The sequence below is a fragment of the Vombatus ursinus genome, unplaced genomic scaffold (assembly GCF_900497805.2).
Source record: "Vombatus ursinus unplaced genomic scaffold, bare-nosed wombat genome assembly UNPS02014848.1, whole genome shotgun sequence".
In the NCBI taxonomy this organism is placed as follows: domain Eukaryota; kingdom Metazoa; phylum Chordata; class Mammalia; order Diprotodontia; family Vombatidae; genus Vombatus; species Vombatus ursinus.
In genome coordinates, this window is record NW_020954626.1 from 1,024,602 (window position 1) to 1,037,512 (window position 12,911).

At 36.6% G+C, this 12,911-nt stretch overlaps 1 protein-coding gene across 4 annotated transcripts in view; it reads right to left on the minus strand.

The window, feature by feature from the left end:
• ATP8B4 (ATPase phospholipid transporting 8B4 (putative)) overlaps positions 1-12,911 on the minus strand; it is a 327,254-nt gene that overhangs the window by 6,596 nt on the left and 307,747 nt on the right. For all 4 annotated transcript variants that reach the window (XM_027840872.1, XM_027840874.1, XM_027840871.1 and 1 more), the window contains one exon: positions 793-931. In XM_027840872.1, coding sequence (XP_027696673.1) covers positions 793-931 — 139 coding nt within the window. The remainder of the gene's footprint in view (positions 1-792; positions 932-12,911) is intronic.

The following is a 12,911-nucleotide window of genomic DNA, read 5'->3' on the forward strand; positions in this document are numbered from 1 at the left end:
AAAGAAAGAAAGAAAGAAAGAAAGAAAGAAAGAAAGAAAGAAAGAAAGGAAGGAAGGAAGGAAGGAAGGAAGGAAGGAAGGAAGGAAGGAAGGAAGGAAGGAAGGATGAAAGAAAGAGAAGTAGTAGTAGTAGCAGTAGTAGTAGTAGTAGTAGTAGTAGTAGTAGTAGTAGTAAAAAGTATGAGAGAAATATTTTAAAATACACAGAAAAAAGCAGAAGGAAGTTCTCAGGGGGACACAGACAAGCCAGGCAGTTTCATTACTATTTTTTTTAATTGAATATACATTTAAAAAAAGAAACTGTGAATAACAGTTATAGTTTCATATATAATCCTCCTTTCTGATCTGCATATATTAAAATGTTCTTATTTATTAAGTTCATATTTTTGAACAGAAAATTTTAAATATTTCAAAACTGATTAATGCAGTGATCAAATTTGACCTCAGAGAATTAACATTAAGTAGACCTCTTGCCTCTTGACAGAGAGATGGTAGGTTACAGGTGTGTGGGATGCTGCATATGCTTTCAGACAGGGCCAGTTGTTTTCTTTAACTATACCTCTCTGTTACAAAGGATGGTGTATTTGGAGAGTGGGGAGAAGTAATTGGAAAGTAACAATACTGGTTTTTTTTTAATTTAATAAATAAAAAACAATAAAGCATTAAAAAACAAAACCAAGGACCATCAGAGGCTCTACCTAGCCATATCACCCATTAAATCATTAGTCAAGTGACATTACATCAGACACTGCATATACATAACTTGAAAAAAAAGCTGACTTGTTGACTTACCTACAAATGGAAACTGATTTGGAAATATATTAAAGATGCCATCACTGTGCATTGTAAAGAGAATGGAGAAGTACACAGCAATGCTGCCCCAGATGAAAACATGATTAATAACTGTCCAGTAACTTGTATCCAGGGCTATCTGCAAATAAAATCAGATACAAAAGAGAGGCTTTAGATTTCAGAGACCATCATTTTACTGAGTAACATTTTCCTAGCACTGCACTGGGACAAGATTGAGAAAGATTTTGCCCTAATTGGACCTAATATATTTGATAGGTAAAGGTACATTTGTGACATTCAACCTACACAAAGCAGATGGTTTCCAGTAGTTGGATTTCCTAACTATTAACTAAATCTGGCCCAGAGTGAACAAAAGAAAAAAAAAACTAATGCAAACTCAAAAATGATTGAATTGTCAAGATGAAAAATGGCTTTTCATCAGAAAGATGATACCCCAATATGTTTCCAAAATGTTTCACTGTGAGACATCTCTTTGAGTAGGGACTTTGTATTAATCCGTTTAATCTATAGACATCTTAGACTCTAGGATCAGAGACCTAGGTCTGCAAGAAACCATCAACATCTTCTAATCCATTCTACTCAGTTTTCAGATGAAAACACTAGGGCCCAGAGAGCTTAAATGATTTGTCTAATATCACAAAGGTAGTATGTGGCAAAGCTGGGTTTTGAACTCAGATCCTAGGACTTCAGGTTCATTGGAAAAGATTAGCATTCTTTCTACTACACCACCATGTCTCTCTTATGCTTGGTCATTATATGTATGAATAATTTTGAAAATAATTATCTTTAAAATACAAGACTATTTGGAACAGCATAGCCCATCTCAACAAAACTCACCTCTCCCGTTATACAACCTAAACTACACATTGAAAATTTTGACAAATTTTCATCACTTTTTTTAACTAAAATTAAAGACAGCCAAAGTTTGCCCTATGGTTTTAGCACTATAGACAGGCAAGATTTAATAACAGCAATTATAGACCACTAAAATTTCACATGGGTTGTTACAGGCCATGACAAGTTAGGCTTAGACAGTGAGGAAAGGACATTAATGCTGCTGTCAAATTGAGCTTATTCACAGAATTCCTCAGAATTATTATTCCATATACTTAAAACAGCAGTTTTTGATTGAAGCCAAAAAATATTAAGCTTTTATGGTTGCAAATGCACATGACAAGCAGCCTGGTGCGTTCTATAGCATGCAAAAGCAACTATTTTCAGGACAACCTCGATGACAGAGAAGATTGACTCCATAGAGAAATTCATTCAGAAAGACATCTTAAGTCTTCCTAAGGATGAGATTTGAAAGTCCAACCCAGTGGCTGAGGTCACAACAAGTAATTAAGAATATTAATGCAAACTCAAAACTAGCGAATGACATCAGAAAGGAAAATGGCTCCATTGAGATACACAGTCTCATCTTCCCGGTGAAAGAGTGGTATCAGAAGATGGTATCTTGATTGAGACACACAGAACCACCTTCTACTTATCCTCATAGATGAAGGCAAGCCAGGGCAAAATGCTAAAGTCTGGATAATTTGTTTTTTCACAAGGGGCAGGCCAGTGTAGCAGAAAGTATAATGGACCTGGATTCAGATTTCCTTGCTCTCACTCTCTTTGTGACCCTCAGAAAGTCATTTAACTTCTCTGATACTATTTCCTCTTCATTCTCCTCTTGGCCTTGTTTCTGACTTCTGGACTTCAAAACCATGGCCCTTCTTCTGCTGACTCTTCCAGGAACTACTCTCAGTGTCTGAGGCCTTTTCACCCTAAAATAGCCTAACATCCTTGCAGTCCACTCACCATGGGAAATCCCTCCACATGACCTATTCCCTTCTCTCATTAGTGTGTTTCTCTTGGATCCTCTATTTTGTGGAGGGGCTGAGGCTGGCATGCCTTCATTCTCTTCCTAGCCCTGTTGTTGACTTCCTCTGTCCTTCAAAACAATGCCCTGGCACTGCTTACTTTCACTCCCATCTCTCCTTGCTTCAGTTTCCTTTTATGTGTTATCTTCCCCTATCAGAATTTAAGCTCCTGGAGACTTGCAAGTCATGTGAGCCACAAAATAGCAAACTAGATATCTTCTCTGATCCTCATGACTTCTTAAACCTCTTCAAAACAGAAATTATGAGTCAAAGATAAGGCAACTTCAGCTGTCTCCATGATCTACTTCCCCCCTAAATCCAAAATGAGATTAAAAAAAAACCTGAGGGGAGTTTGGGGGCGGAGACAAGATGGTGGAGTGAAAGCAGTGACTTGCTTGAGTTCTCCCCCAAAGCCCTCCAAGTACCTATAAAAAATGGCTCTAAACAAGTTCTAGAGCAGCCGAACTCACAAAAAGACAGAGTGAAACAAATTTCTAGCCCAAGACAACCTGGATGGTTGATTAGAAAGGTCTATTGCACTGGGCTGGGAGAGGAGCGCAGTTCAGCATAGGCATGCAGGCAGAGACCAGGCCTCAGCAAACCTGGAGGAGGCCCCAGAGGGCTGAACCACAGGCAGCTGTGGCAGTTTCCAGACTTCTCAACCCACAAATGCCAAAAACAACTTAGAAGGTCAGTAGGAAAGGTCTGTGACCTCAGTGAGAGATAAGCTCAGTCCCAGCACAGCTCTAGGGTGGCAGATGCTTCCAGAGCTCTTGCCCTACAGACTGAGGGGGAATCCAGTGGCTGATTAGAGGGGGATTGCAGGGATCTCTTTGCTGGTGCTGAGGCAGGATTCTATTGCTGTGCCCTTGCTTGGATCTGGGTCACAGTTCTGAGTGGCGGTCCTAGGCCAAGGAGGAGCATTGGCGTGGTGGAGCTTGTAGTGAAGTGGAAAGGGAATCCTCCTCACAGTTCAAAGGCAGAAAAGAGTGCTTATGGTCACTCATAGACCACAGCACAGGCCAGGAAAGGAGTAAACACCTCGCCCTTGATCATACCACCTTGGAAGAACTGAAAACTTATAGGTCCCAAGATGTATCTCTGAAAACTGCCACAAAAAACCCCTAAAGCTTGGGACAGTACATTCTCCACATTGGAAGCAGACTCCTATCTTAATAAAGAGTTTAAAACTCAAGTAATTAGCTGGGAACATGAGCAAACTGTGGAAAAAAGTCAGATCATAGAATCTTTCTTTGGTGACAAAGAAGATCAAAATATACGACCAGAAGAAGACAACAAAGTCAAAGCTCCTACAGCCAAAGCTTCCAAGAAAAATATGAATCAGTCCCAGGCCATGGAAGAGCTCAAAAAGGATTTTGAGAAGCAAGTAAGAGAAGTAGAAGAAAAACTGGGAAGAGAAATGAGAGTGATGCAAGAAAATCATGAAAAACACATCAACAGATTGCTAAAGAGACCCCCCAAAAAAATACTGAAGAAAATAACACCTTAAAAAATAGAATAACCCAAATGGCAAAAGAAGTCCAAAAAGTCAACGAGAAGAAGAATGCCTTAAAAAGCAGAATTGACCAGATGGAAAAAGAAGTCCAAAAACTCACTGTAGAAAATACTTTCTTAAAAATTAGAATGGAGCAAATGGAAGCTAGTGACTTTATGAGAAATCAACACATTGTAAAACAAAACCAAAAGAGTGAAAAAATAGAGGACAATGAGAAATATCTCTTTGGAAAAACAACTGACCTGGAAAATAGATCCAGGAGAGGTAATTTAAAAATTATTGGATTATCTGAAAGCCATGATCAAAAAAAAGAGCCTAGACATCATCTTTCAAGAAATTATCAAGGAAAACTGCCCTGATATTCTAGAACCAGAGAGTAAAATAGAAATGGAAAGAATTCACCTATTACCTCCTGAAAGAGATCCCCAAAGGAAAACCCCTGGGTATATTGTAGCCAAATTCCAGAGTTCCCAGGTCAAGGAGAAAATATTACAAGCAGCCAGAAAGAAACAATTCAAGTATTGTGGAAACACAATCAGGATAACACAAGATTTAGCAGCTTCTACATTAAGTCACTGGAGATGCCTCCAGAGGTCAAGGAGGTAGGATTACAGCCAAGAATCACCTACCCAGCAAAAATGAGTATAATACTTCAGGCGGGAAAAAATGGACATTGAGTGAAATAGAGGACTTTCAAGCATTCTTGATGATAAGACCAGAGCTGAATAGAAAATTTGACTTTCAAATACAAGACTCAAAAGAAGGATAAAGAGGTAAACAGGAAAGAGAAATCATAAGGCACTTATTAAGGTTGAACTGTTTACATTCCTGCATGGAAAAATGATATCTGTAACTCATGAGATCTTTGTCAGTATTAGGGTAGTTGGAGGGACAAAATTGTATGTATGTATATAGATAGATAGATAGATAGATAGATAGATAGATAGATAGATAGATAGATAGAGGGTGTACAGGGTGAGTTGAAGATGAAGGGGTGATATCTGGAGAATAAAATTAAGGGGTGAGAGAGGATTATACTGGGAGAAGCAGAAAGGGAGAGGTAGAATGGAGTAAATTATCTCATAAAACAGACAAGAAAAGGCTTTTACAGTGGAGGGGAAGTGGGGGAAGGTGAGAAGGAATGAGTGAATCTTATTCTCATTGGATTTGGCTTAAGGAGGGCATACCATACACACTCAATTGGGTATGGAAATCTATCTTACTCTACAGGAAAATAGGGGGGAAAGGGATAAGAGAGCAGGAGGATAATAAAGGAAAGGGGAGATTGGGGGAGGGGTAATCAGAAGCAAACACTTCTGAGGAGGGACAAGGTCAAAAGAAAGAATAGAATAAATGAGGGGGGGGGTTAGAATGAAGGGAAATATAGTTAGTTTTCCACACAAAAAAAGCCTGAACTGAAGGTCAATGATCCTGAGTTCATTCAGCACCCCTCCCTCACCTCTTACACTACCAGCAGTGAGGTGGTACTAGCAGACACAAGGATACAACACAGGCTTACAATAAAACCCAATCTCATACACTCATCCCTACTCCCTTATTCTAGTGCTGTGGAGACCATGGGTCCAGTCTGCTTGAACAGTGAAGGAGAGTAGCACCCTGTAGCACCAATGCTGTAAAACTCTGAATTGGTGGTGTTGGACCAGAGAATACATGGAGAAGGATAAGATACCAGGAGGTATCTGTTGGGTCCAGGAGGCTGTTCAGCTCTACACTAAACCTGAGGGAAAGAGCTCAGAATCCAACTGGGGACAGTTTTGTCTACCCAAAAGTCACTTGGAGTAAAGACTTGGGCTGGTGAACCACAAATTGTTTAGCCTGGGAGGCTGAAACAGTTTTAAATGCAGTCCCCAAAGAAACCACCATCAACAGAAGGGAGAGAGTCAGAGGATCAGAAAGACTGAAACTACCAAAGATCTCAAGAAGAAGAAAACTCAAATGCCTTGAATATAAGCAGATAAATCAACATTAACAACATAACAATATTAACAAGAGAAGGAAATATGGCATCCAGATCTAGTAAATGAGTTCAGGCATTTATGAATAAATACTGTAAAAAACAAAGGAAATCTATCCAATATTTGTTGAGAAAGAGGGCGTTGTGGAATGTGAAGAGAACATGGAAGCATAACACACTGTTCCTTAGTGGTTCAAAAGAGAAATAAGAATAATGAGAGCAGAATTCATGTCCTGCACAGCAAAAACAATGGGCAAAACAGAAAAACTGGACTCTCTGATAGTAAGACAGACAGGCAGAGAGAATAAGGCATTGGTATGCAAATACATAGACATGAAAGACAACCTATAAGAAGAGAAGCAAAATACACTAAAATTAAAAGAAAATAAGCTTGCTCTGTAAGCAAAGCATACCAATCTCAAAGACAAGATGTGTAGAGACAACCTAAGGATCATAGGTCTCCCAGAAGAATACTACAAGCCAAAAACCTTAACACCCTAACACAGGAAATAACAGAAGATAACTGCTCACTACTCCTGAACATGGAAAATGAGATACCAAATGAAAACATCAGAGAGTCTAGAATGGATATCTTGGAAGTATTGACTGAATAAAGAATATTGAGAATAGAGACTAGATAATAAATAATTATAGTGGTCATAAATCAGAGAATGAGGGTCTAGAGTAGACAGAAAGAAAGGATGAATCATGAAGAGATTGAGAGAAATCCTTTTTGGAAAATAGAACAGAAAATGAAATTTAAAAAAACTAATGATCTAACTAATGTGGAAATATGTTTAACATGATTATACATGTATAACCTTTATCAGATTGCATGCCTTCTTGGGGAGAAGGAAAGGAAGAAAGGGGGGAAATTTTAGAAATCAAAATCTTATAAAAGTGAATGTTAAAAACTAAAAGTAAATTAATTAATTAATCTTAAAAAAAAAAACAAACAACTAATGACCAGGACTAGTTGAAAGGGAGGAGATGAAGGGAGAATCTACTTGACTAGCTGAGAAGAAAAAAAAAAGGAGAGGAAGAACTGTATAACCAGATAAAAGTAGGAGAAGAAAAGAAAGTAATAAGCAAAGCCCTAAAAGAAAAAGCTAATAAGTAAGAAGGGGAGATCAAAAGTGAGGAAGAAAGTGCTAGTAGGAGTAGAGTCACCTTAAAAAAAAATGAAAGTTAAGTAAGTGAAGGAATAAAGTACTGCGCTTACAGCAGAAGAGGGAAAAAATAATAACTTTTAAAATGATATTAGAAATAGATGGAGAAAATATAAACCTAACCCTCATCACTTTAAATGTGAATGGATTAAACAATCCAACAAAATGAAAAAGTAACAGATTGGATAAGAAAACAAAATCTTATAATCTGTTGCTTACAAGAAACACATTTTTTTAAAAAGACATACAAAAAATAAAACTGAATAAAAAAAACTACTACACATCAAGTGAATAAAAAAGTTACAATCATGCTATATGTTGAAGCAAAAACAAACATTAAAAAATAATAAGATAAATAAGAAAACTATATTATAACTGAAAGAAACCAAAGACAACAAGTCAATGTAAGTAATAAACTTACATGTTCCAAATGTTTTAGCATCTAAATTCATAAAGGAAATATGAGAGTTACAAGAAAACATACACAGCAATACGATAGTAAGAGGAGACATCAATATCTCTCTAAGTTTGAGATAAGTCTAACAGAAAAATAAACAAAAAGGAAAATATGAAATGAACAAATTGCTGGAGAAATGAGAGTTAGGAGACTTATGGTATCTCGTAAGTGGAGCTATAAAAGAATATAAATATTTCTCAGCCCTATTGTACCTAATTACTATATAAGCCAATCACAAGTATCACTCAGTGTCTGCCAGATTAATGTTATTATAAGTTTTATTTGATTGCAAAAGTAAACTCTATGCATGCAAGTTCACATTTCATCATTTCTTGCTTGTTAATAACAAATCTAATGACATTTTTCTCAGTTTCCATCTTTCTTGACCTCTCTTCTATATTTGACCCTGTCAACTATTCCCTCCTCCTGGATATTATCTCATCACTGGATTTTTCTGACACTCCTCTCTTAATTTTCCTCCTGCTGTCAGAGAGCTCCTTCTCAGGCTCTGTTGATGTACCTTCTTCCATATCATAACTACTGACTATTAGTGTCCTCCAAAGCTATATCCTAGTCCCTCCACTTTTCACCAGGTAATCTCATCAACTCTAATAGGTTTAATTATAATTTTGTGCAGATGATTTCCTAATCTATATGTCCATCTCAAGCTCTCTTTGTCTTTTAGACACAGTGAACTGAATGCCCTGTAGACACATCAAACTCAACATTTCAAAAAGAGAACTCGTTATCATTCTCCTCCCAAAAATATCCCCCTTATGAATGTCCCCATAACTGTTAAAGTTAAAGCACAGCATCCTTCTAGTCACCTAGGATTGTAACCTCAATGTCAACCCCCATTCTTCACTCCCATTCACCATGCATATGCCAAAGCTTATAATTTCTCTCTCCACATCTTTCATGTATGTGCCCTTCTCTACACTCACATGGCCAACACCCTAGTTCAGACCCTCATTGCCTCCTGCCTGGACTAACCTTTCTAAATGAACTCTCTGCCTCAAGTCTCTCAGCATGCCAATCCATCATCCAAGGTGTTTTCTTAAACCATAAGTCTGAGAGTATTACTCCCTCACTACTGATCTAGGATCAAATATAAAACTTTCCTTTTTGCAATTTAAAGCTTTTTACAACCTGACTTATTTCCCTTTTCCAGGTTTTTTGGTTTTTGTTTTGTTTTGTTTTGTTACACATTACTTCCCTCTGTGGACTTTACGGTCCAGCCATACTGGCCAGCTTGCTTTTCCACAATACTACATCTCCCATCTTAATGCCTTCACACAATGGCTGTACCCTATGTCCAGAATGTTTTCCCTCTTCCACTTCTTAGAATCGTTGGTGTCCTTTAAGACTTAACTCAAGCACCATCTCCTGTGTGAGGCCCAATGCTATTTTCCATCTGCTCCGTATGTCTTATATATACAGATATGTACTGTTGTTTTTGTCTACCTCCAGTAAGCTCCTTGAGTGCAAGAATTGTTTTTGATTTTTCTTTGTATCTCTAGCACTTCTATAGTGTCTAGGATATAGTAGGTACTTCATAAATGATTGCTGATTGATTGTATAGCAGCACTTCCTCTTTCCCTATTGGATAACTACTTCACTGAGTCTGAGGACTTGACCCCCTCAGGAAGACCTAGCTCAAACCAAAACTATCTGGCTCAACCCAGAAAGAAGTATTAGTTAAACTTAAAGGCTTACAGGTTTTACAATATAGTGAATGGAGTGCTGGATTTAGAATGAAGAGACTTGAGTTTAAATCCTGGCTCTGATATTGTATGACCTTGGACAAATAACTTAACCTCTATGATTCTATCTCCTCATCTGCAAAAAGAGGATGCTGGATTGGGAGTTCTTAAGCTTTTTTGTGTGCTGGACTCCTTCAGCAGTCTGGTAACGCCTATGGATTCCTTCTCAGAAAAATATTTTTTAAATGTACAAAATAAAATATGTAGGATGACAAAGGAAATAGTTTACATGAAATATGGTTATGAAAATATTTTTTAAAAAGTTCACAGACCACAGCATGGCTAGAATGAATGACTTATCATTTATGGTTGAAGTCTGTTTCAGATAGTAGGAAGCATGGATATATTTATGAAAACTTGACCAATTATCAAAGACCAAGACATCTGCAATATATTTTCATACAATCTAAAAGGCCAGGCTGTTGAATTTCTCACAGTTATTTTTTCACTTAACATAAAATGTGACTGTAGTCATTTAAAAACAGTTAAAAAATTAAACCTTGTGAACAGCATGGTATCACTTCATCCGCCTGATACATGTAGGAATTACAACTTTAATATTAATAAATATAATTGGCAGATTACTATCAGAAAGGAAACATTACACTGGTTTTTTTGTTTGCTTTTTTGTTTTGTTTCGGTTATTTTTAGGCAATTGGGGTTAAGTGATTTGCCCAGGGTCACACAGCTAGTAAGTGTCAAGTGTTTGCTCTGAGGCCAGATTTGAGCTCAGGTCCTCCTGACTTCAGGGCTGGTGCTCTATCCACTCACTGCACCACCTAGCTGCCCCAAAATATTACATTGCTAAGCAACCACATTCTCACCAGTTTGTAAGAGTATTTTTACTGTATGAGAGTAAATTTTTTCTTTACAGTAATATCTATATATAAAATTATAAAAATGTAGTATTAAAATAAAATTAAAATAAAAATACAAAAATACAGTAATATTTTCTTTACAGTAATATCTATAGTAATATAGTAATACCATAATACTAAAGATGAACTTAAAATCATGACGTGGTAATTGGGAAGTAAAATGAAAGTGAATTTTACTGAAAATGTCTCTCAAAGATATTGATTCTAAAACTAATTACTTAGCTAATTCCATTTTATTATTTCCAAAGGATGGAAGAGTCAAAGAGCAATCCCCAAAAAAGAATGTCACTACACATACCTATTTTCTCAATTCATGAAACTTAACATGAATGTGTAGCATACAAAAATTCTATTCCAATATCTCATTGCGGCACAGATGTAACCTTGGGTTCTCAAAGGCTATGACATATGACAGGAGGCCTTAAAGTTCTGGCAAGCTATATCATGTTGGAAAGGGATGGTGTATGTTCCTGGAGTCAAACTATCTGCTTTCTAAGGATAAGCCAACCAGATGTGTAGATCCTCACGAGTAGCAGGCTATCCAATAAGCTTTTTGTATTAGAGACCCCTTTGACAAGCTAATGAAGTCTATCGACCTTTTCTCAGAAAAAAATGGTTTTAAATACATAGAATAAAATGCATAGTATTAAGAAAACCAACTATATTGAAATATAGTTGCCAAAAATATATAGATATTTTAAATTTCATAGACCCTAGATTAAGAACCCCAGAGAATGGAAGTGTGGTTCGTAGGTGCTCCTTGGAGAGACAATAAATATGTATCTAGAATTGGCTTTAAAATGTATCTAAAGAAACCAAGAAATTATTTTATAGGCTGTTTGTTCATCTTGCCTTACAGGACTCATTATGAACATTTGCAAAGAGACCTCCATGAAGATAACCGTAACTTGTTAACAGCAATTTTTTTTCAAAGAATGAGAAAGAAAATTACATGAGGTATTCAATAAAATCTTCCAAATTAAGTCAACCTATTTTTTAATATTTACTGGCTTCAGTGCAAAATTAGGCATTGATGCAATAATTATCAAGATGATGAAAATATGTAAAAAATATGTCTCAGGTTTTAGAAGCAAGAGTGGCCAATGGCTTGTACACCACAGAAAAGCGTCATGCCTGTCTACCAATCATTCTCAGATGGTTTGCTGTGATGTATTAATTATACCATGAGTTTCACTAGGTGTGACATAAATTATAAGTAACTTATACTGACCCTATTTGGAGTTTTCTTGGCAAAGATAGTAGAGTGGTTTGCCATTTCCTTTTCCAGCTCATTTTACAGATGAGGAAACTGAGGCAAACAGGGTTAAGTGACTTGCCCCCAGGGTCACACATTAAGTGTCTGAGGCCAGATTTGAATTCAGGAAGAAGAGTCTTCCTGACTTCAGGCCCAGCATTCTATCCACTGTTCCACCTAGCTTCCTGTTTCTAGACAAAGGTTCTCTAAATCAGAGATTCTTAACCTTTCAAAGGATCCATGAATTTGAATGGGAAAACAATTACATTTTCATTTTCATTGAAATGTAAGCATTTTTTCGATTATGAATATAGGCACAAAATATCATTCTGTTACACAGAATGTGTGTCTGTTCAAATCATTCATACGAAATCCTTCCTGATACACAAAAAAGTTAAGAATCCTTGCTCTAAATACTCCTTTGTGCAGAGGATATTCAGCTTACTGCAGTAAGCCCCAGGACATTATACAGCCTCCTAAATGAAAACTGGATTCATTCAAAAGAGTTTGGCTTAACTGTCCACAAAGGAAAAAACATGTAGATGAAAAATATCAATTGTCTAGATCAGGGTCTCTTAACCTGTGCTGTGTCAGGATTTCTTTGTGAAATTCATTGAAATCTATGGACCCCTTCCTGTAATATAGTTTTTAAATACACAAAATAAAATATATAGGGTTACCCTCTGAAAAAATCAATCATATTGAAATAAAGATGTAATTTTCCCATCCAAGTTCATGGACCCCCTGATTCTTGGGGGGCCATGGTTCCCAGGTGAAGAATCTCTAGTCTCAATTATGATAGGAAACCCATTTAGCTGGTTGATTAGTATATGTATACATATCTTGGTCAGAAATTATGGATGAACAGATAAATGGGACTAGGATGGAATAGGAGGGAAAAGGAGAATAGGTTTCATTTCAGAAATTTCGAAGGGCTTTTAATTATCACAAGTTTCTCCCTGAAACAAAGACTCATCTTTTTAATAGCAATGTTCTTCCAGTAATGCTACTTAGTTATGAATTATAAAATTAACAACAATAATAATTATCTAGAATTTATATAGCACCTACTATATGTCAGGCACTATGCCAAGCACTTTACAAATCGATAATATCTAAATATCACAATATCTAAAGAATTAAAGCTGTAGGTCTCCCAAAGGGCAAGGAAGAATGCCTTTTGGACAATAAATGTACTATGACATATTATCAATGAAGAA